This window comes from Epinephelus fuscoguttatus, linkage group LG13, assembly GCF_011397635.1.
Source record: "Epinephelus fuscoguttatus linkage group LG13, E.fuscoguttatus.final_Chr_v1".
NCBI classification, from domain to species: domain Eukaryota; kingdom Metazoa; phylum Chordata; class Actinopteri; order Perciformes; family Serranidae; genus Epinephelus; species Epinephelus fuscoguttatus.
The window spans coordinates 17,106,753-17,130,526 of record NC_064764.1 but is presented as its reverse complement, the minus strand read 5'-3'; the positions used below and the strand labels follow the sequence as shown (position 1 = coordinate 17,130,526).

The window sequence follows — 23,774 nt, the reverse complement described above, 5'->3', positions numbered from 1 at the left end:
ACTGCACACTTTGTACATCTTGTATCCATGCTTGTATCTTTTTCTCCAACATTTGTCCTGTTTATACAGTATGTCTGCACATTTTTCTTCGTTTGTCTCAGCATCTAAAAAATTCACTTTAAACTATGTTTTAGCTGTCAAGTCAAACCTAAACGAATATTTCAGACAAGATCACAGGGTCTTTGTAGTTGTGTCTTCTGATGACACATGCAAATAAATGTGTTTGGGATCAGCTGACAGGTTGTCATGTACTCAACAGCGAAAAAACCTCAACGGTGTATAGCACACGGCCATGACAGACAGGACACAGACATGAGGCCGGATATTATCATGTGAAAGCAAACAGAAGATGAAGTCCTTTCTGTTTCACTCATCAGCACAGTCCTATAATCAGCTTTAAATGGATGTTTTACTGAAATAAAGCACCAGGCTGCAAATGGTGCACAGAACCCCTTCACTTCAACTCATACCATGAATAAGTCCACACTCTTCTTATTCTATGTAGGCAATGTAGGCTCAGCTGTGGTACAGGGTCTGAACTAATGACAAACTTGACACAGGAGTCCTGCAGAATGAGAGTTTGCTTTATTGGTGTATGGATGGGTGATATGCTGGTAGGGAACCCTAAACTCACCCACAAGTACATTTTTGATTAACAAAGTTATTTTTTTGCTCAATCCATTTGGGGCCATCAAAATAATAGCGCACTGAATGGTTTAAATTTCGAGAAAAATGTGTGATGACAGAGTAACGAAAGGAAATTGGGATAATGGGTTGTTCCATTGACAAAAACATCCCAACATATGATCCATTCATATCTAGACAAGGTTGTTGGAACCTAAGGCCAAAGCTAACCAGAGGACAACTTTCATCACTAGATAAACAGCCCAGCCCAGTATAAGCTCTAAGACAAACATGTCCAAAGTCCCGCCCAGGGGCCAATTGTGACCTGCAGACTGATTTTAAAAGGCCCATGACTTGTTGTTCAAAACATACTTAATGTGGCCCATGACACATTATTGGTTAATCAAGCAAGATCACTTCGCATTTTTTCCATTCACTTTACAATTGCAGGACTGTCATACAGTTTATAGACATTCACCAAGTAGGACCTATGCAAGTGGAACCAATGTATTTTCATAAACAAGTGGAAAGACGAAACAGTTTGTCTCATCTGGGGGGTATTCCAGAAAGCAGGTTTAGTGAAAACTCTGAGTATGTTAACCCTGAAATGAGGGAAACTCTGGGTTTTCAGTTCCAGAAAGAGAGGTAAGTCAAACTCTGAGTCAATCACCATGACAACTGACTCTGTGAACCTAAGGATTCAAATTTCAATTTCAAGTCATCAACCATCTATATGTGCTTAAAATAGCTGCTGAAATGAACAAGGATTCTTTTGGGATATATTTTTGGGGGGGCATTTTGACCTTTTAATGAAACCTAAGGGGGAGGCTGGACCTCTCAATTTCTTTGTGCTTGTTGCAAAGACTATCTCTATTCTATTCTATGATGTCATCATGTCTTTGATGGTGCCATTGTGTCTTGTGATGTCATAAAGGGCTTTTTCTTTGATGCTGAAAATTGGTAAATAGGGGATGAATCTTGGTTCAGACAGGATTTGCTCAGACCCAAGTTTGGTTCAGAGAGTAGCAGCCGATCCAAATCGAGCTCAGTCTCAGAAAACTACTGAATACCAACCTTGAAGTCAGGGTCAGTCCGATTCTACAGACATGGAACCTCAGGTAGATTTTTATCTCAGTTCACTTGAAGAATAACTCCAAAGTGAACTGAGTAATGATAAGGCCAAGCTCAGCCAAAGTGAGGTTGAGGGTAGACTCCTCCTGAACATCAGAGAGGGCATGCTGGCCAGTTTCCTTGACAGACTCCTGGAACAGCAGGAGAATGTCAAGTGGAAACAAGAGAAAGGGCTTTTGCAGAGGCAGATCTCTGATCTAAAAGCCCAGCTGGATTTGGCTCAGGCCAAAAAAGGCCAGTGTTCAACCAGCGATACGAAATATTTCAAAATGCAGTTGGCCAGGATCAGCTCAAAGCTGAGACAAATGGAGAAAGATCTGGAGCAGCAGGCAACCAACAAAGACCTGCGTGCTCAACTGGAACAGGTAAGGAGAGCCAAGGACGCCCATCCCAAAGTATTCGAGGCACGGCAGCTGGAGCTGAGTGCCAGAAGACAGTTGGAGAGCAACATGTCTGAAGCTCGGAGAGAACAGCAGATGCTAACCTCCTCAATTCACCGTACTGGAGCAGATGAAGGGTGAGAAAGTGGCCCTTCATAGAGAACTGGAAGCAAAGAAGTTGGAGGTGCATCGTCACCTTCAGCTCATTGCATTGGCTAGAACCAATGTTGAGTTGGAATCAGAAAGCCAACTTAAAGTCGAGCGGGAGCAAGCCCAGAAAAATCTGGAGCAGCCGGCTTCCATTATCAAGGACATGCGGGCTGAATTGGAAGAGGTAAAAGGAGCGAAAGCTGCCCTTGAAACTGAACTAGAGTCCACGAGGATGGAGGTAAGTATTGCGAAGCAGTTGCAAGCAGCAGCTGAGAACAATGCTGAGATGACCAAGAGCAGAGCAGAAGTACTAGAGTGCGATCTAGCATCTGAGAGGGCTCAAACCAAGAAGCTTAAGCAGAGACTGACTGTGAAGGGGGAAGCTCTGCAAAAGCAGAGGGAAGAGGCCAGAAAGACTCCGGAGGTAACCCATGCCTACCTTCAATTACAACTGGAGAAACAGAGAACAGAAAACAAGAGGATTGCAGCAGCCTTGAAAAAGGCAGAGGAGCTGCTAGAAAGTGAGCATGTCAGCTTCTTGCTTGAGGAGGTAGAGATCCAGAGCCTCTCACGTGGCTGAGATGGCCAAACAGAGAGAGGACAAGAACAAGTTCAACTTCTCTCTGAAGAAAGCGGACCAGGAAATGGACATGATACATCGCCAGCGGCAGGAAGAACAGTCTGTCCTCACTGCAAAGCTGGAGGAATTGCAAAACCTCCATTCTGCGCAGATGGAATCGACTGAGAGGAACCACAAGAACTACATGGTTGCTCTAAAGGTAAAATACGACCTGAAGCAGCAGAGTGACTGTCTCCAATGGCAGCAGGAGAGAACCTCCCTGCTGGCTGAGGCAGAAAAAGACAGAACTACGTATGTGTCTCAGCTCAACAAGGAGAAACAGGAGAACAGCACCCTCGTTGATGCTCTGAAAAAGGCCGGGGAACAGTTGGAGAGTGACTGTCTCCAATGGCAGCAGGAGAAAATGTCCCTGCTGGCGGAGGTAGAAAATCTCAGAGCTAGATATCTGTCTCAGCTCAGCAAGGAGAAACAGGAGAACAGCACCCTTGTTGATGCTCTGAAAAAGGCTGAGGGACAGTTGCAGAGTCAGCGCAACATCTGGCAGGAAGAGAGAGCATCTCTCCTTCAGGCCAGAGAGAACCTGAATGAGACTCTGCAGGCAATGGGGCAGACAGAGTCCACCATGAGGTCACACATTGAAGAGCTAGAGGAAAAATTGCCAAAAAGAAGAGCAAGAAGTGGTACAGGCTCTCAAGAGGTTGTACCACTTCTGGCTCTGTTCCACAGGCACACATTAACACCTCTTAGAACTCGTGGGAGCACATTAATCAGTCTTAACCCCAGAAGGTGAACTTTTGGGAGTTAGGACTTGAATGTATTATGTCCATCTGTTTTGCACGACATCTATTGCATGTCTGCCCATCCTGGAAGAGGGATCCCTCCTCAATTGCTCTTCCTGAGGTTTCTACTACCCTTTTAACCTTGTTAAAGGGTTTTTTTGGGGGAGTTTTTCCTCATCCAATGTGAGGGTCCAAAGAACAGAGGGATGTTGTGTGCTTTAAAACCATCTGACACACATTACAATTTGTGATAATGGGCTTTATGAACTGAATTGAATTGAACTGAATTGAATTTTACACTTTACACTCCTAACTCCAGGAGGTGATCTCTTGGGAGTTAGGAGTGTAAACGTGTCAAGTTATTTCTACACATTCTTAAAAAAAATAAAAAATAAAAATAATTACATCATATTTGTTTGTCTGTTGTTGAACATTACAGTCATGTTTAACATTAGATGCTTTGTAAGATAAATGAATCAGGGGACAGGCACTAAGGAGTTCTCGTTTGCAAACTATAGCCTGAAAATGTAAGTGTGCCTGCATATGTTGGTCCAAATATTGTTATTTTGTCCAGGGTTACATGTTGGTCATCCAAAGAAAAACAGTGATGACTAAAGTGGCTAAAGAGCTTAACGGAAGGCAGGTTTATTCTTTGTCACAGAACCTTTCAAAAACAGCTGCAAATTAAAGTTTCACCACAAAGAAACATACGAGAATATTTGAAAACACAGTAAAAATATATCAGTCAAAATGATGACTTATGCCCATAAATCAAAGGGCCAATAACAGTCCTGGTTCTTACTGTCAGCAAAGTGTGGTCCATGCACTTATTGAAAAAATGAAAGGGTAGAGAAAGAGAGACAGAGTACTGATGGAGATTGAGAAACTCCAGAGGAAAAAAAACAAAGGGGGCACCCTTTACGTGTGCTTTACACCAAGACAGACAAAGGGGAGGAAGATGGAGGCTGCTTTGCCTGGGGTGCTGTCGGACTCTTGTATCCATTACCAGTTTAATTTAAACTATCTCATCGAACTGTTATTAGTCAGTTAAATTCAACGTGTAGAAACCACCTGCTAAATCATATCTCTAAGAAAATCCAGATACGGTAAGCTTCCCGTTTTGTTCAGCAGGGCTGTCGAACAGTAAGCTAACGTTAACGTTAGCTGCTAATGTTAGTATAAGTTCTACTGTGCTTGTTACCAAAATTACACCAAGTAAAATACAGTTTAGGACAGTATAGCAAAACAGTCGCTCATTCCATAAAGTCTGCAGAAACCTCATCTAGATTACTTTAACAATTAACTGGGTTTAAAGTCAATGCCACAGTAATTCATTCATTTAGCTATTCAACACCACCATTTTGCTGGTTTCACTGCAGAGTTGGGGGGAGGGGGGCAACCGTTGAGATTTATGGTAATGTTTTCATTTGTATTTTTTCTTAAATTATATTTATTTAGTACATTCATTTAATGATACATGAATAGGGACCTGCAAGTAACGTCCTTTGGGCATCTGTCAGTTGTGTTTTATGGTTAGACAGACTTGATGTTTGCTTGTTATTTGACTATTAATCTCTCAAGACAGATTCTGCAATTTACATTGTAGAGGAAGAATTTTTTTTTTTTTTTTTTTAACCGATGGATTTCCATATTGTCTGACTATTAACCAGGTAAAATAAAGGTGTATTCAGGCTGGAAACCACTGGTTTAGTGCTGACACACTAGAGACGAAGATAAGCATTGTGCTCCACTCAGGATAGATTATGCTTAGAGGGAATTATTTTCACCAGACATTTTGACCATATAATATATATTTTATTAAATTTCAAAATATTGGACTTAGACAGATTTTACAAGCCAAAGACTTGTAAGTTTATTACAGTATTAATGACACGATTAATAATGTGTGTTATGTAGTAAATGAGATAAAGAAATAATTACCTTAAATAAAACGGGAATGATTAATATTTAAGGCTTTTGACCATGTGCCTTTATTATTTTAACAGTGATGTTTATGTATAGAATATAAACACATGCAGGTCCATAATATTGCTCATTATTTTCTGCAATGACATGTCAAAATGGGAACCGCAAAAAGTACCTATGCCCTGTATGCTCCAAATAAAATTATTTTGTAAATATCATTTATCATTTGTAGAAAATTAAAGTTTGTCCTTAAATTTTGTATTGAAACGTTTTTCTTTTTCTTATGCAGCAGCTAAAATGGAACTCTCTGGAAATGACCCTGGACCATCGCTGGACCCTGGACCACCACTAAAGATGGTCCTTGTTTTAATCTATAAAGATGGTACTGAAATGTGTAAGAAACTATTCCATGTTAACAGTGCCTCACAACTACTGGACGCCTGTTACTCAGAGTTTGCACACCCTGTGCAGCTGGAAAGATTTCTTCGCTATAACATTGACTTTAAAGAGTACATTGACTGTGACACAAGTGTGGATGTTAATGATTATGACTTTTCACTTTAATGTTTAAAATGAAAATGAAATGAATTGTTGACCAAATGTCTTAATGCTAGGTAAAAGGTTTTTAAAGAAACTTTGAAGTTTCATGAGTGAAACAAGACATGTTGACTAAATGTTTTAAAATGTTTAAAAAATATTTCTTGAAATAAATAATTTTTCAAAATGATTCCAAGTGGCATTTTCCTTTTTATTCATTGTATTCTGCCATTTGTTTAGAGTAACACAAGCTTGTGTTCAATCACTGTGTAATTTTGAGTAACACATGAATGTGTTAATATAAGTTTTATGTATCAACACATGAATGTGTTAGTATTTACACATTATACACATCTCTGTGTTAATCTATGTGACACAGTCACTGTGTTGATATATTAACACACTGAATGTGTCAAAATTAACATAACACATGTTGTCCCAAATTCAACTCAATGATGTGTAGAAATTCAACACATGTTGTGTTAATATTGACACATTCTTGTTCAGAGTGTATGTTGGGTGGGAAAAGTAAGCTCATCCCTGATGAGGTCAACCACAAAGATTATCTCTGCACGATCAAGCCGGTAGCATCTTATTAAATCTCTGTCGTTCAATATACGGAGAATATCTCTCCTTCCTCTCTGTCTTTCCGCCATCTTCTCTGTTTAAGACACTCTTCTTAGTCGGCTTCTGTCTTTCTGGCTTCTTAAAAGTCCTCCTCCCTCCTCTTAACAGTTTTTCACCTTAGGAGCTCTCTTAAGGCCTAAGATGCTTTGTGAATAACTTTTATCTTACCAAGGGAAAATTCTAAGAAAAATCTTAAAATTCAAGGAATTCTAAGATTTTTCCTTAGAATGACGTCACTAAGAGCTACTTGTAGTCTTAGGATTCTTTGTGAATACGGGCCCTGGATTCTGGTTAAGAATCCGGGAGCAGAAACATACACAGTGATAGTCCAGTATGTCTGTCAGTGTTTTCTAATATTTACAGAAAATACATGTAAAAGACAAAAAAGGAAATTGAGGTTGAGAAAGCAGCACTGTATACTAACCACCAGGTAGCCGGTACGTAGGAATAGCACCACACCGAAGATGTTGATCATGCAGGTGGTGAAAACGCCATCCCAGGTACCGAAGAGCACTGGATCCCACCCAAACAGTTTGATCCTCCACCATGGCTGGCTATGCTGCTGCAAGCCCTGACCAAAGACACACAACAGTTAAAGGCCCAGTGTGTAGCATTTAAGGGGATATGTATTAGTAGAAATGGAATATAATATTAAAAATAGTTATTGTTGGGTTTTTTTAGTGTCTAATCACCTGACAATAAGACCATGTTGCACTGCCATGTCTCTACAGTAGCCCAGAATGGACAAACCAAACAATGGCTCTAGATGGGGCCATTTATGTTTTTACATTCGCAACCATGGTTAGAAGCCCCTCTGTGATGAGAGCATTGGAAAAACACGGACTTTGCAAGGGAAAACTGCTTTGTTCAATATTTTTAGCAATTTAAATAACCTGATCAATTTGTTGTGGAGAAAAGAAGACCTCTTTGGATAATTTGAAACACGTTAAAAACATCCTGAACAATGAACACTGAAGGAATTCTAATCAGGAAAATATTCAGCTGGTAGCAATCTGCAATCCTCGCCACTAGATGCCACTAAATCCCTAAATCATGTCAAATATTTTTTAAGTACTGGGGTGGGACTTATGTTTTTTATTTTGGTTTAGGGAAGAGACTTACAACAAATGGCTGTATTTTGTATTTAATTTACCATCGATTTTTGAAGAAACATGCCTTCCAAAACCCAGGTTTAAAGGCGTGTTTTCTTTAAAAGACAACAAAATTACACCATTTCTCATAGACAGAAACTGTAAAAACAATTATTATTCAATTATTTACGATGATTACGATTATACAAAAATTTACGATGGTCCCTGAACACTTTTTGTGGGATGAATGTTTCTGTCAGAAAAACAAAACATTTTACTTTTAGTAAGGAGTCCTAGCTTAGGAGTGATTTTGGAAAGTTCTAAGAGCAACTCTGAGCAAGGAAGGGACAGAAACTTTAACCTTAGTGAGGAGGTGTGGTTGACCCCATTGCTAGGTGTGATGCTTGCTTTTAACAGATGTAATTGGTTGTCAGAGACACACCTTAAATAAGCCTGCAAGGTGTGAACACCCAGTGGAAATGAAATGAACTGCTGACTGTGTAAGTGTTGTCAGTGTTAGTGTGATCACTCTGCTGACGGAAGGATTAGACAGATCTAAGTCATCACTGCTGCACTGTTGCATTTTTACAGTTTTTCCAAGTATCTTAATGTTGTGATGACTTTATTTCTGGCATTATAATGATATTGTGTTAGGTGGGAAAGGCGTGCATACCCGTAATTAGATGGACCACAAATATCATCCTTGCACAATCTAATCTATGGCCTTTCATTTGCTGTCATCCAGCATTTGGAGAATATTTCTATGACCTCTATGTCTTTCCTTCATTTTCTCCTCCGATTAAGAATTTCTTCAGCCTCTTAAAAGTCCTCCTCCCTGCTCCTAACAGTTTTTCACCTTAGGAGACTTTAAGATGCTCTGTGCATAACTTTTATCTTTACAAGGACCCTGTCTTAACTTTAAGGGGAAATTCTAAGAAAACGACACAATTCTAAGAATTTTCTTACAATTTCATCACTAGGAGCAACGCTTAGTACTAGGAAGCTTTGTGAATACGGCCCTAGGATTTCATCTTCAACTTTTATTTTAAGTTTTTAGAATATGACAACTAATTAATGGGGAAGGGAGTGTCATGCATTTTCACATAAGTACACCAGGGAGGCTCAAGGAAAATATCTGTGGTTTCAGGGATGGACAAATTGAGGAAAAAACAAACAAACAAAAAATAACAATGTCAGGAGAAAGGAGTGTCTCTTTGGGACCGGTTATGGACTCAAATCAAAATGGAAGACGAGCCTACATAGTTATGAACTTGCTCTGTGATTAAGTGACCCTGTAAAGTGATGTATGAGGACATGTGTGACATGTTTTTGTTTGTTAGTTTGTTTTCTTCTCTTTCCTTGAATTATTTGTTAATTTTTCTTTATGTACCAGAGTCCACCTCCATAATATGTGCCTTGTATTTTTGTATACCTGGAAAATAAACTTGAATAATTAAAAAAAAACACACCCCTCCTCTGATAAACAACAGTCCCTAACCTCCATCGCCCTGAATCTCTACAACCTTTGTCCTACCAGAGCAAACACCATACCTTTGCATCTTCATGAAACAGATCATGGACATGTGTGTTGGGATCCTCCTTCACCAGTCCTTCCCCGTCTCCCTCGTGGTCAGAGGTGTGCACAGTCCAGCCTACTGGCAGGGTGTCCATTGTAGCCTGTGTGAACAGTTGTGTTACACCTCTGCAGGTGGGCCTACTCGCTCAAAGTCAACGGCATCATTTGGAAATTCAGCTCAGGGCTTGAATTCATTAACAAGTGACCGCATTAGTTAAAGATTGTGTCGAAAGTGACGGCATTGGTCCCGCCTATCCCGGTTAGACAGCACAGGTGCGACATGAGGACATCCGGATACAGCAGGGTGTGCTCCACACACGGCAGCCTGATGTTTTACCACCTCACAGCTAAAACAATAAATCCGTCAAGACAGTCTAGGCAGGCCGCGGTTTGCAGGTAGGCTATAATTAACTTTAAACAGCGGTGAACAGATTTCTTTCACACTTTTACCTCTTTTTTAGCTATAAACCAACTGTTTTTGGCACTCTGTTGTTTTAAAGAAACATGTATGTCCACAAATCAGCATTAAGGGAGCGCGTCCATGCCAAACCTCATTGACATGCTTGTCAATTTAATGTTTCCTGCTGGCAAAAGTCAAATATGCTCCATTACCACAGTCTGAGTCACTATAATTGACTTTTAAATGAGAAAATAAACAATACGGCTTCTTCATTTCATTCATTCATTCAAGTTTAAGGGTTTAAAATATTTTTTCCTCCCACATTGATTTGCCAATGAAGATAGGTTTGTGGCAAGAGAGTGGAACAAAAAGTCATCATTTTAAAATTAACAATTTTAAAGGTAGGCTATTTAAATTTTGCAAGGTGCAAGATGACATATTTTTAAATTGAGTGTTTCAGCTAAAATCAACAGCCGGCAAAACCTACCTTTCACTGAATCCCATATCACTCCATGCTGAGGTTAAAAAAATGAGGAATATATTCATCTATTAAAATAAGAAATCAGTTCATTGCTCCTCTGTGTCTCAGAGATGACTCCAGTCAGTATGATCAGCACTCCCAGCTCTTCCTGCTGTTGCCAACAGGTGTTTAAAACGTCAGCAGCATACAGGTAACTTTACCTTCCAGGGTGTGTTTTCGCTTTGCACAAGGATCCTGTGTTAGTTTTGGCAAGCCCTGAAGTAGGTAATGTTGACTAATGATTAAAGGTGAAAAATGCACGCATACCACTCAATGTCCTTATCTTGTTATTCGTGGGATTTTTTCTCCCCTAAAACAAGATTTGGACTACATGTTCTGGGAAAGGAGATTATGTTTTGTGCCTTAAGGCTTTTTTTGGAGGCCTTTATTAGGATGTTTGTTATTATATCACAAATAAGACAAATATTAAATCCTGAGTGTGTTATTTGTGGACTTACATCAGAAAACATCTAAAAAGTGTAAGTGATAGTTATGTTTTTGGATGAAACAGGCAGCAAACTGGAGGATTTTACTCTGCCACTGTCTCCTAGGTGAGGATTTGAGCTTGTTTTTATTTTATATCAATGTAAAAATGTATATATTTGGGTTTGGGACTGAAAGTCAAATAAGTCATTACATCTAAAGACTTCAAGTTGGACTTAAGGAAACTGTAAAGAACATTTTTCCAGTTTCAGAGACATTTCCCAGACTATAAAGTAAACAAAAAGGTAAATTAGGAATAAAAGTAATTGCTTGTTGCAGCCATTTACTTTCCCATTTTTGAGGATCCCTATCAACTCTTCTGACCAAGACATGGGGTTCATCCCAATATCCCTCCACAACTCCTCCATCCTCTATGCTCGATCACTCGACCCAGAAATCAGTTGAGACTCGCCATCTTGTAGGACATCTCAATATGTTGAATGCACTCGGAGGAGTTGAGGAGAGAGGAGGCTTTCAGAGGAAAGAGAAGTGTGGATACACGAGTGCAGTTTTCGCAGAAGTCTTTTACCGACCAACACACCCCCCTGATTGGATATCAGTTATTGATTGGACAGCTGATTGGACTGATCTGATACATCCCAACATCACTGGACTTTCATACAGAGTGAAGAGATTAAACTCAAATGAATCGCTGCCACGTTTTATATTTTTGGGATGAACCCATGAACTCCATCCATCCATCCATTTTCACCCACATATCCGGGGTGAAGCAGGCCAAGCAAAGCACCCCAGGCATCTCTCTCCCTAGCAATGCTTTCCAGCTCCTTCTGGGGTACCCCAAGGTGTTCCCAGGCCAGATATGTAATCCCTCCAGCGTGTTCTGGGTCTACCCCTGGGCCTCCTACCACTGGGACGTGCCCGGAGCACCTTTAGAAGGAGGTGCCTAGGAGGCATCCTGATCTGATGCCCGAACCACCTCAACTGACCCCTTTCAACGTGAAAGAGCAGTGGCTCTACTCCGAGCTCCCTCTGGATATCCAAGCTTCTTACCCTATGTCTAAAGCTGAGCATTCTTTTGGTCACTACCCAACCGAACCGACTGAAAGAAATGGACTTCCGTCACTCAGCTGCTGCCCCAGATCAAGTATGAATGTAATGAACAGTACATATCACTAGCTCCTCAAAGGCCTTTGCATATCAAAAATGACCCCAGGGTCAAATACTGTGAATTATTTATTTATAAGGACATGACACACAACAATCAAAACAACAATTGAATCAGATTGTTTACAAATCATAGTATATTGCAAAACTCTAATAATATGGGTTACTTGACTGAAATTAATCAGCTACAATTAAAGCTGCACATTATTCATAAAATAAGTTCACTCGACCCAACAAGTCAGAGACCATGCAAATAAACCTTACTGTCTAACTTAAGATCAACCTTACAGTGAAGCCGCGCTGCTTCCTCGTCAAGTCCTTTTTAAAAGTATGAAAACGCCGAAGGTCAGAGAGGGAGATTCCCGCCGGCAATTGAAAGATCTTGACACAAACGACTTGTACAGAGATAAATGAGGGTAGCAATAGTGACTGCATATGATATACTGTACATATCAGTGCCTTAAATGACATGTTTCAAAAATAGTTTTTATCAAAAAATTCAATAATTCGTATCTTTTTACACAAAACGTTTTTTTCTCTAGCTTATACAAGGACACTTATGGCCAGGTTACTGACAATAGTTATTTAAAAAGGAAAAAAAACATAGTACTGCTGATATTATTCATGAATCTCCATCAGTTCTGCATCTGGAATTGCTTAATTGAATTTAAATGTCTCCATAAACAACTCATAGGACACATTTCACTGATGCAGAACTACTCATCTGTACTGTGCTTTCAATAATTGCTTAAATCAAAATGGGCAGCAAGTGAAATATTTCAGCCACAACACTTTTGAGCTGTACTCCACCCAAAGACATGAATTCAAGCTGACCACAGCTGCTGAGCTTAAATTCTTGATGCTCAAAAGACTGATTTCAGCTGCAGTATTACTTCAAAGTGAAAAGCAGAAGAACAAAGAACATTTTCTGGAGGTGGGGGCTTCTTATTACCAACATCTGTGTACAGTAAATCCCATCATAATGCACAATCAGAGGAATTAACTTACAAAACATAATGGAAATTCACTTTAACCAGTCATCAAAAAACTGTAAAACAAAACAAAAAAAGGTGTAAATTTTCTTCTGATAAAAGTGGTTAGATATATACAAACCTCAGAAAGCCACATCTTGTCAGCAAGTGAAACGGATTCATTGTTGAATGTAATAAATGCTGGAGAAAAAAAAAACAAAAACAAATTAATGTGCCTTCCGCTGACAAGAAGTGTCTCTTGCACAAGCCTTGTCTCTCTATTGACACTGAGATCTAACAGTACTTCTCAGAACATAAAAATATACAATGTATTTACAGCAGGATATCTTCTATACATTCTAGTGGGAATGTTCAAAGAGAAAAAAAATAAAGCATTTGATGATTAATGTGGGTGCCGTCTGTCCCTGATTGTCCGTAAAATTGTAACAAGAGGGAGCTCAACATCAATTTTTCGACCCTAATTTGATGGCGCCTATAAAAACAGTGTTTAACACAATAGCACCTAAGACATCACGCGTACACGTACACATGGAAAACGACAGTGTGATGAAGTACAGATGACACCTCACTCGGTCACATTTTTTCAACAAGGCCTGGACAGACGCGGCTCACGACTGAATTCTAGCAAACAGGTGATCAAAACTACAAATATCTGAAACACGGATTTCGTACTCATATACACATACTGCAGCACAGTCAATGAAAATGCTATTTCGTTTCGTCCGCAGATAAAAGTCTGAGAACGAAACTTGGTGCTATTTCTTCCTAAAATTCTACAATATGATGAGCAAAATTAAATAAAGCTCCCAGATCTCAACCTTTACAGACTGAACAGGTTGATAGCTTATGTGTTTGTTGTTATTGTGCAAGTGAAATTAGTAGCCTTAGAGCACTGACTGACTACGAAAAAACAGAAATACACATATACAGGAATGAGTAAAGGAAAGCCTGGAATAAAAACAAAAAAGAAAGGCACAGATGCAAAACTAATAAAACTGGAAACAGAAGCACCTCATTTCTGTGTGCACTGTCTTTCATAAGCCCTAATAAAACTTTGAGTTTCAATCAATAAGAGGGGCTCTAATCACATTGTTGTTTACCCAAAACCTGTGCATCTTCCAAGAAGAACAAAGCACTATAAAACTGCAGCTGCAAGAGCTACATTAATAAGAAATACTTCACCCGCATAATGATCATTTGTATCATCAGTTACTCTCAAAATGTTTGAATTCATGAAGAGAACTTCATTTTTCTTGCATGCCCCTATGTTGAATGGAGAATCCAAAAAAGACAAACCTTCTTCATGAATTGGAGTAAAAGGGTTCTGCGTTTGAAACTATACCAAAACAGCCCTTTACAAACTCTCACATCATGTGTGCAAGTATGATCCAAGTCTGATTTATCCAGTCGTATGCTCAGCACTTCCGCCTATGCATGTGTATGACCTCTGCTTAAGTTCAAATGCATGTGTGTGTGCCTAGGTGTGCTACTTTGCCGTGCATGAAACTGTTTGTCATGTTTAAATTGTAATATTTTGGCGAAAACGCATGTGTTTTGGAAGTGCTGAGCATTTATCTGGATAAATGAGACTTGGATTATACTGCAGGAGTTGTGTGTTTTGATAGTTTTGCTATTAAATGGGGACCCTGTTTACTTCACATTAGTAAACATTTGCCTTTTTGGATTTTCCGCTCACTGTGGAGCCACATTAGACAAGTTTTCTTCACAGATTCAACATTAGGTGACAAACTGATAAACAAATGCTCATTCTGTGGGTTGAGTATTTACTTTAAGTGACTGAATAATTTCAAATAACACAAATCTGAAAGTTCAAACTACATTCCCTGTAGTGAAAATTGTGCAAGTTGTGCAAAAATTAAGCACAATCTTCTTCAGTAATTTCATTACAACTTATTTCTACTGCTGAGGGACAATGGATAAATGACGCGGCAACCATTACATGAATGCAGCGAGCTGATACCTACATTATTAGGCAAGGGTGGGGAATATGAATTTTTCAATCAGAACTACAATTTCTACTTTTTGGCCATCGCACTGACCAAAGTAGGTCCAATGTGTACATGGAGAATAATCTGTATTCCACGCCAGATGAATACAATCAGTTAAATCTTTCCTTAGCATTCAATACACATAGCAAGTGGACACACCCATCTCGGGTAGCAGTAAAGTGACTTCAACATAAAGTGAAGGATCAGTTATGATCTAATCATGGTGTCATTTCAGTAGACAATTGAACAGGAGTTACGCAGCTGGAATAACAAGGTTCTAGGAGTGGACTTAAATATAGCTATACAGCTGAACAGCGAGGGGAGGTAGCTACAGCAAGAGCAAAAAGGCATATATAAATAGGGCCTATGTTTTAATGAGTGGAAATATTGCATTCTGCAGCAAGAGTGACTTTATCTTTTTTTGTGCAAGGCAAACTGATTGACAAAACATTAGACATAAACACTGTGGCAATGGTATGAGAGAATAAATTTCAGTCTATCTCTTGCACATTACCCTTTGGTCACTTAATCTCTCAATGTACATTCTGGAGCAAGAAATATACCCATGCACAATTATCTTTTTTTTTTTTTTTAAAAAGGGGAAGTGCTAATTCTGATTTATCATTTTTCAGTATTTCCATTCTTTGAGGTTACACTCAACAAAAAAAAACAAAACAAAACAAAAAAAAAAACATTAATATGATTTATCATAACATGGTTTGAAAAAGAGCACACAGTTGCAATGGGACTCATTTTGGCAAATCAAGAGACATGAGATAAAGTGCCGCTGAAATTATCAACAGAAATGAATTCTTCAGCTGTCCCTTCAGCCAAAGGTTTCACTGGATGAAACATCAGGGGAGGAGTTCAGTTGAGACCTGGTCTCAGTGACTCTGACTAAGGGGAACTCTGAGAAGTCTGTGCTGTGTCCTCGAAGACTTAATTGTCCATTGGCAACCGTAAACTGTGAGGAGGATCCAGATCTTGACGTCTGGAAATGAGATTTGAAGTTCTGATCGAAGGAGCTTATTTGAAAAGTCTGCAGTATGCCTTGTGAAGAATCTGTCTTTTTGGAGGGCGAGACCTGCTCCAGAAAGTCCTCCTCGGCTGGGGACACAGCGGAGGGAGGGGTGGTCTCATCACCTGAAAATGAAAATGAGTGCTGGGAATCCCCGACCAGTAATCCAAAGTGAGGTTTCTCTAAAGTGGACCTTAGCGGGGAGCTCATCCCTGATTTGAACCTGCTGGGGGAAGGAAACTGTTTCTCAGTGGAGAATAGAGGTTGTCCAGCTAAGGTGGGGTTTTCGGAGACCAAGCTGAGGCTCTGGCTGGTCAGGTAGCTGTCGTTCTGGCTGGTCCTCTCCAGTGCTTGCTGGAGAAACTTGGAGTATTCTTGCAAGAGGCTGACCTTCTCTGTGGCTGGCTGAGCCTGGGCGCTGGAGGCTCCGAGACTCTCCACGGGGCTGCTGTCTGAAACATCAGAGGAATTAATGGATATGCTTGACGTCACCTCTGTATCAGCCACGCTGAAGGAAATGTCTGATTGCCCGTTGGCTTTGTTGGAGTAATGGTCCAACAGCGTCTGAAGAACCTCATCGGGCAACACGCTCTTGTCATGTGTTGCTTTAATCTCTGTGTTGAGGGGCTGGGGCTCCAGGATGGTGGCAGGCACCGTCTCGTCAATGACGGCGGACACCACAGTTTGTGTAACAGGCGGCTGAGAAGAAATGCTGCTCGTGTTCAGGCCGTAATCCCGACTGTTGTTGGCCATTGCAGCCTGGAGGTAACGCTTTTTCTTGAGAAACTGCATGGCGTCGTCGTAGTTTGTGCTGCTAGCTGCTGGCTTTGTTGGTCCTCCTTGAAGAGTTTCAACTGACTCGAGTTCAGTGTTGCTTTCTACTTCTAAAAGGCCTTGCTTGTCCACGATTTCAAAGGTGTACTGCGTGACCTTCGTATTTTCTTCAAAGGAAGACAAAGTGGACAGGCAGGGGGGTGTTTGTTCACTGGACTGTTTAAGACTCCTTTTGGGGACTTTCTTCAGGACTAGTTTGGGAGGAGTCGTCTCTCCTGATGACACATCTCCCTCTTGGTGTTGGCTAGCCGTTTCTTCAGGGAGCTCCACAGAATAATCTGCAATCACGTACTCATGTTTGACTTTGGAGGACACAGCGTAGAGAGGTAGACCTTCAATTTTATTTTGTCTCTGCTCCTCCTTCTCCTCCTTCTCAACAACAGCGGCAGTGTGCCCATCTGTCTGGGCAGCGGTGGAAGAGCCCGAACTCTTGTCGGCACACTTCTGGCGCTTCTTCTTGGGCAGTGAACACTCTTTGGCAAGAAAGGGGAGGCCCAAAGAATCTGCTTCAAGCAAAGGCCCAACTTTACCAGCTGCCTTGCTGGTCTTTCTCTCTCTGTTCTCGTGACACATTCTTCTGTGCTTTAAAACCCGGTCTGTTCTGGAGAAGTACTGTGGATAGAAGACACAAAATAAATATATTTCATTATACCAGTAAACATAGACAATGCTGTGACAAACCTTAGGTCAGGCAATGCAGACAATTTCATTGTTGTTTTCATTTTCTTTGCAACTCATTTTAAGGGAAAATTTGCCACCTTTTATGTGGATGTCCAATCAACATAGATGGTAAATGTAGTCGACGGAAGCAATACATTCTTCAGTGCATGCTGTATTGACCAAAAATGCTGAGTTTGCAGCAGTAAAATCTGTTGTTCTTTCTGCATCCAGTGCCGCCATTTGATGCAACAGTGATGTAGTTGGATGTAGGAAGAGGTACAGGCTGGATTTCGCCTACGGATAACCAGGGAACCTGCTCTAGATGCTGCTCAAAAACAGAACTTTCTTGTTCTCGTCGCTTGTACTGCAAGCTAGCTACGTTTAAGCCACAGTATATGGCCGAAGCAATCCAGACCAAAGAGAGAGGTTGAAGCTGCGGACACATGAGCCAACCAAGAGAATGTGGCCAGCTGGGACCCTTTGGAACCTGAGCTGCTGAGAGCAAACACAAACTGGTGGCACCTTTGCTCAAACTCTCCTCAGATGCCAACAGAAAAAAAAAAAAATTCTGCTACACTGAATTCCAGCATTGGCAGTTTTTGTTGGATGCTGTTACCGATGCTGGGAGAGCCCCGAGAAGCCTGTGTGTGTGTTACTGTGCATGAAAGTTTTACTTCTCACTTGGACAGAGGTGCAGTGGAGACCTTCCTCAGAATCTCAAAGACAAACTGGTAAAGACAACCAAGACCAGCAGGGCAGAGAGGGCAGATGACCGAGTATTTTTATCACCTAATGCTATTGTTAGCTAATTTGTTGAGTTTCCTCTTGGCAAAATGCTCCAACTAATTTAAGTTTGGCCTTTATTGGGAAAGGTAAAAAAACAGCAGGAGTGAAGCGGTGATGCCTTGTGGACAATGAGTGAAATAATTGTGTTGTCATCTCAGTTGATGCTGGTTCAGGCACTACGGGGCCTCTATGTTTTTATTTTGCTACCTGTGTAAGTATAGGTGAAGCTTGTTAAACCTCAACTGCACAATGTTTTGGCCAACACAGTAATAGCTATAGGCCAGTAGGTCACACACAATACATCCTGGTACATGTAGGCACTGCCAGCACCTCAGCTTTCTCTATAAATATAACACGCAGTGAATTTTTGCTACAGTTCTCTACATTTACTATCAACACTGATCGGACATCAACATAAAAGGTGGCAAAATTTCCTTTTAAATACTGAGTTAACTATACAGAGACTTTGGCTAGGATTTTTAGCAATTTACTCTTAATGTTCCGTGTTAACATTCTGCAGTCCAAAGCATATAAAGACCACTTAAATGAGCACTAACTTAGTTTTTATGCCATTTTAATACCCAGTTTACCACAATGTTCAATTGTCTTGTTGCTTCCATGTGCACTATTGTACTTAGAAATAGAAACAGAGCTTACCTGGTGACAGTAGTCACATTGGTAGGGCTTCTCTCCGCTGTGAGTTCTCTTGTGTCTCTCCATGTGGTACTTCTGGATGAACCTCATCCCACACTCATCACAGCGAAAAGGCTTTTCACCTGAACAAAGAGACAAAAAAAGGAAAAGAGAAAAAGACTCACTTGAGACTAAAGCCACATCAATATGGACACAGGTATTTTTGAAAACTGGATTTTCTCCTCATTCCTTCTCAAAACAATCTCATCCACATGTATGGTTATAAAAAAAAAAAAAAAAACCTCTGAGCGATATGCAATATAATCATAACCCTAAAGCCATGTTGGGAAGAGGGACAAGGAAGAATTGGACAAGGTCTAAAATGAAACAAAAGAAATCTTTGTGCATACTGATTGCATTTATTCTTCACTCACCAGTGTGGATCTTCTCATGTCTCTGAAGGAGATATTTCTGAATGAAGCGCATATCACACTGGCTGCACTGAAATGGCTTCTCACCTGGAGTTTGAAAAATAAAAATCAGTGTATCGATAACAATATAGATACTGTATTTCATATGTTACTCGGTGCAATGTTTTAAGTTAGCATTGCACCTCTTTTCATCTTCTGTCAACATCTTGTTTGATTTCAAATCAAGAAATTAATGTCATGGCATTTTAGACACGACTGGGTAATTCATACCAGTGTGAATGAAGACATGCCTCTGTAGATGGTAGTTGGTTCTGAATGCAGCATTACAGTGAGCACAGACGTGACACTTGGGGTTTTGTATACCCAATGATCCATCATCATTGATGCTGAGAATCTGCAACAAACACACATACTAGTATTTGATTCACTCTTAAAACCCTCATACACATGCAGATCATGCCATTTTAAAACTATAACTTCTGAGATTAAAATGACTTGCACCTTTGCTGGTGAACGCTGCTTCCTTTTTTTCTTCTTGGGACACACCATCAGGTCCTTCACTCCTTTTTTGTCCTTCTTTGCCTGGACCGCCGCCTCAGACAGCTTCAGTTCCTGCTTGATGCTCAGCTGTAAAAGCAGGACCATAGATAGGAAAGAGATTTAAGGAGGCACATGACCTACTTTAAAGCCCACCCACTCATCCAGCAGCTTATCAGGGTCAGGCAGGTGCAAGAGGGCAAGCAGAGGATAATGAACCACTGTTGAGGAGACTTCACCAGCTTCTCCTGTGAGCAGCTTCTCCTCCACGATTTATACTCTGAGGATGACCCCTGCTGGACGCATAATAGGCGGAAGGGAAACCTCAGGTCCTAGAAAGCCTATGACATGCTGAGACATCACATCTTCCAGCTGGCCTGTGAGCATCTGCAGATCTCCCATACAACTTTAAATGATCTTGCCGCATTCCAAGATTTTAGTTGATTACTCAGTGGGTGAAGTGTTTTCTTACCGATACAAACAATTGCCAAAACTATGGCTGTAACATCCAAGTTGTAATAAACAGGAGTTAAGCTGCCCTAAGCCTGATCCTGTGGATCGGTTCAGGTTATCCTGTATGTTTACACTCACAGCACAAAAATGTCTTTTAAATTCACCTGCTGTATCTCCATTCTTTTGTAATGCGAAGGATTAAAAAGCAAAACATTTCAGGTAATGCCTTTATCTCTGTGAGGGCTCCTGACTTTTCTGTATTCTGAGTGTGAACCAGGTACACAAGTAGTGATGAGGTGATCCCTCACATCAATATATTATCCTTAATGTTTAACAATGTTATTTTCAGTGATGTGTTGTGGGGTGACAGGCTTTCTGTTTCCACTAAGTGTGTCATACACTTGATATCACTGTCCTTAAATGTTAAATACAGCCTTCCATTTCAGGCTGCTTTTTAACAAAATGTAGTCACTGTTATTTAAAATTTCTTTGGCAATGTTTTGCAAAGCAGCTCTTAAACAGTTCACAAGTGTAAACAGTAGTTAAGTGGGCCAAGGATGGCTTTCATATGTGTGTCAATACCAGGAAATTCTCAGTGTTAAGGGAAATGATGTCCCATAACAAACACTGCATAGATTGACATTAACGGAGACTCACTATAATGACCATAGGTACACTATCCACACAAATAATCTCATCAATAAACTTCTTTTTCCACTGACATTAACTCACTGGCATATGAAGCAAGAGGGGTGACTTATTGGTGAGTTTAAGGGGGAAATGCACTCCCACCTCGCCTCCTTCCTCTTCTCCTCCTCTACTGTTCTTTGTCATCTCCTCCTGCATCATCAGCTGCTCCGGAGGGACCAGGTCGTGCGTGACCAGCGAGCTCCCGGTCAAGTCCTCCTCCTCGTCTTCGTCGTCGTCATCCTCGGCCAGCAGAGGGTGGTTTGCCAGCGACCGTTCCCCCAGGGTCATCACCACCAGTCCTCCTCCGGCGCCCAGCCCGACTCGCCCTCCTCCGTCTATGCCGCCGCTGCTGCACTTCAGCAGCATGCCCTCCAACTTGTCCTCGGCGTTCATCTTACATAGAGTAGTTCTTGAGTCTTTAAGAGACAGAAACAGAGAGATGAGTGGAGAACGCTGGCAATGCTTAATATCAAACATGGATGAGACACAAAAGCGCAGAATACTCAATCGTGATTCTTGATGTAAAGACAAGAAAGACGCAGGTGTTTTGCCACTCCTAAGCTTCTTTTTTTTTTTTTTTAAACTGTAGTAGATGCTTGTTATCTTATTGTGCAAAGATAACTTTTGTTCAATCCTGGGAACCATGAAACACAAAGAAATGTGCCCATGTTGGTACTGGACCCCAGCAACAACACTAGCTCTGGCCTGGTTGGCATGAGTTTCCCCAACCCTGTGATGGTGGTCTTCAAGATACTCAGGAGCTCTGTAGCTATAAATAATGTGTTTATTCTAGTCCCAGTAGATTTCATTCACTAGATGCACATATAGGGCCAGCTCCTCAAATGTGACTTGCTCCATTGCAAAACATTAAGACTCATGATCTCATCCCACTCAGTTCCACATCTGTTGCACAAACAATGTCCCTGTAAGTAATGTGTCAACTTTCGTAAGTGGGTCAGCTGCTGTGTCTGTGATCTTATCTTACAAAATGTACTGTACAGTGTAAAGTGATAGCAAGCATCATGCAACAGCTCAGAGAGTTGAGAATTTATTGAGATAATGTGCTGTCTTTATAAGCTAAAGACGTAAACCATTTGTAATGTAACTTATGTCACTCATCAGCCAAGCAGATTGACAACATTATATCTTTAAAATACGGCTAAAAATGACAGTCTATGTTAGCAATGGCATATTCCCAGGAACGACAGCCTGGTTAGAAAACAAGCTACACATATTTGTACAGCAACAGCACACTGGCGTTGCCTCTACTCGTCGTTACACCCCAACAAGACCTAATTAGTTGACTAGCAATCACTTGATCTTACAACGGTAACTTAACGCTAGCTAACGTAGCACTTGTGGACCGTTTGTAACAGGTTTGACAATGTAACGTTAGCTAGAACTGACCCGAGGAGACGGCAAGCCAGATAAGTATCTGTCACGGTTTAAATACACACCAGCAACCACTTAGTCCCATATGTAAACACACTCACTGTGTCACTTAGGTTAAGTGGGTTAAGTCGCTCGCTAGCCTGCTAGCTAGCTAGCCGCGCTTGTCAAAGCTGCTACATCACATTTACATCAAAAGCTGAAGAGACGTTGGAGGAGATGTACCGGATGTACTTTCACAATAAAAGCTCAGTGACCACTTCACTGAGAGCACACTGGCTAGATAAACTGAATACACGTTAAATTCTAGCTATAAATACAAATATCTTAATATTATATGACTAACAGATTAACAACCCGCATGTTAATGCGTAATCTCTAAATTTGACACACTAACAAATACAAAGAATACTACTACAACAATAACATAAACAATACAAACCATACTACTATATGTTTCTAAGCACCAAACACACTTATTGCCAATGCTCCCGGGACTTTTGGGTCAATTTGAAACCAGTACGTCGGCATGTTTTTTCTAATGCTGCCAATCCAATTCAAAACGTTATCATAGCTGCATTAAAAAATAAAACATTCAAACACGTGCAACGCTATATGTCTTACTTTGAAGGTCGTGACCGGAAGTTCTATTCTACTCATACTACCTTTACAATCGTCTACGGCCTGTTTGAAGCTAGTTAGCTAGGTGCTAGCAAGTTGCTGCAAACATTAGTCGGTGTAGCAGCAATATACAGCTGACACCGCATCCCCGTCGCATTAAACGTGCAGCATTCAATAACAAAACCGCGCTCACATCGAGCGACACACTCGGCACAAAACACAACTCGCGTTTGCACGTTTCACGAAACTTGTCAGCTCGGCTAACGCTGGTCCGCTTTGGCGCTAGCGCCTCCAGCTTCCTAGTAAAGCTAACGTTAACCCTCGCTAACCAGCTAGCTCGCTGCTAAGACCAACAATCGCATACGTCTCAGTAGCGCACGAGTGCTGTGTCACCCATTCAAGCTGCATTGTTTCTGCTTACCTGCTACGCGTCTTAAACCCGTTTAGCTGTCATGATTGTTATGCAAGACTACAGTGTAATGATGGTGTGCGGAATAATCAAATACACCATCACATTTCATGAGGGCTGGAGGTTTGCTGTTTGTCGCCATCTAGTGGTGAATGATGGTTAGTGCGACAGTGCGCTCCTGATCACTGCTGCTCACAATGCTCCCTCATGCTTCAGTTTGGCGACCTACTTCTATAAATGAGCTTTATTAATAAGGTCTTAATGTGATTTCTGGTCCTTTTTATCATATTGCTTTGCCTTTTTAAATTTGGCTACTAACTCAAAATATATTTATGGTTAAAAAGAGATAATCAATTCTATTAATAGCGTGTAGGCTATATGAT

At 40.7% G+C, this 23,774-nt stretch overlaps 2 protein-coding genes across 5 annotated transcripts in view; both read right to left on the bottom strand.

Annotated features, from left to right (window-relative positions):
- slc12a8 (solute carrier family 12 member 8) overlaps nt 1-10,457 on the bottom strand; it is a 32,095-nt gene extending 21,638 nt beyond the window's left edge. The window contains exons 1-3 of the mRNA XM_049593818.1: nt 10,289-10,457; nt 9,377-9,502; nt 7,159-7,305 (exon numbers count right to left, since the gene is read on the bottom strand). Of these exons, the coding sequence (XP_049449775.1) occupies nt 7,159-7,305; nt 9,377-9,496 (267 nt within the window). The 5' untranslated portion in view covers nt 9,497-9,502; nt 10,289-10,457. The remainder of the gene's footprint in view (nt 1-7,158; nt 7,306-9,376; nt 9,503-10,288) is intronic.
- Nucleotides 10,458-11,985: 1,528 nt separating this feature from the next.
- znf148 (zinc finger protein 148) lies at nt 11,986-23,536 on the bottom strand. Of its 4 annotated transcripts, none has more exons than XM_049593812.1 (7): nt 23,404-23,536; nt 21,015-21,388; nt 19,794-19,919; nt 19,563-19,686; nt 19,296-19,379; nt 18,886-19,004; nt 11,986-17,394 (listed from the first exon to the last, which is right to left on the bottom strand). In XM_049593812.1, exons 2-7 carry the CDS (start codon nt 21,363-21,365, stop codon nt 15,757-15,759), a joined length of 2,442 nt encoding a protein of 813 aa, XP_049449769.1. In that variant the 5' UTR covers nt 21,366-21,388; nt 23,404-23,536; the 3' UTR covers nt 11,986-15,756. The 4 variants fall into 4 exon arrangements, with proteins under 4 accessions (XP_049449769.1, XP_049449774.1, XP_049449770.1 ...); XM_049593817.1 differs by having other exon boundaries at nt 21,075-21,388; XM_049593813.1 differs by lacking the exon at nt 23,404-23,536 and adding an exon at nt 22,466-23,296.
- Between the last annotated feature and the right edge of the window lie 238 nt (nt 23,537-23,774).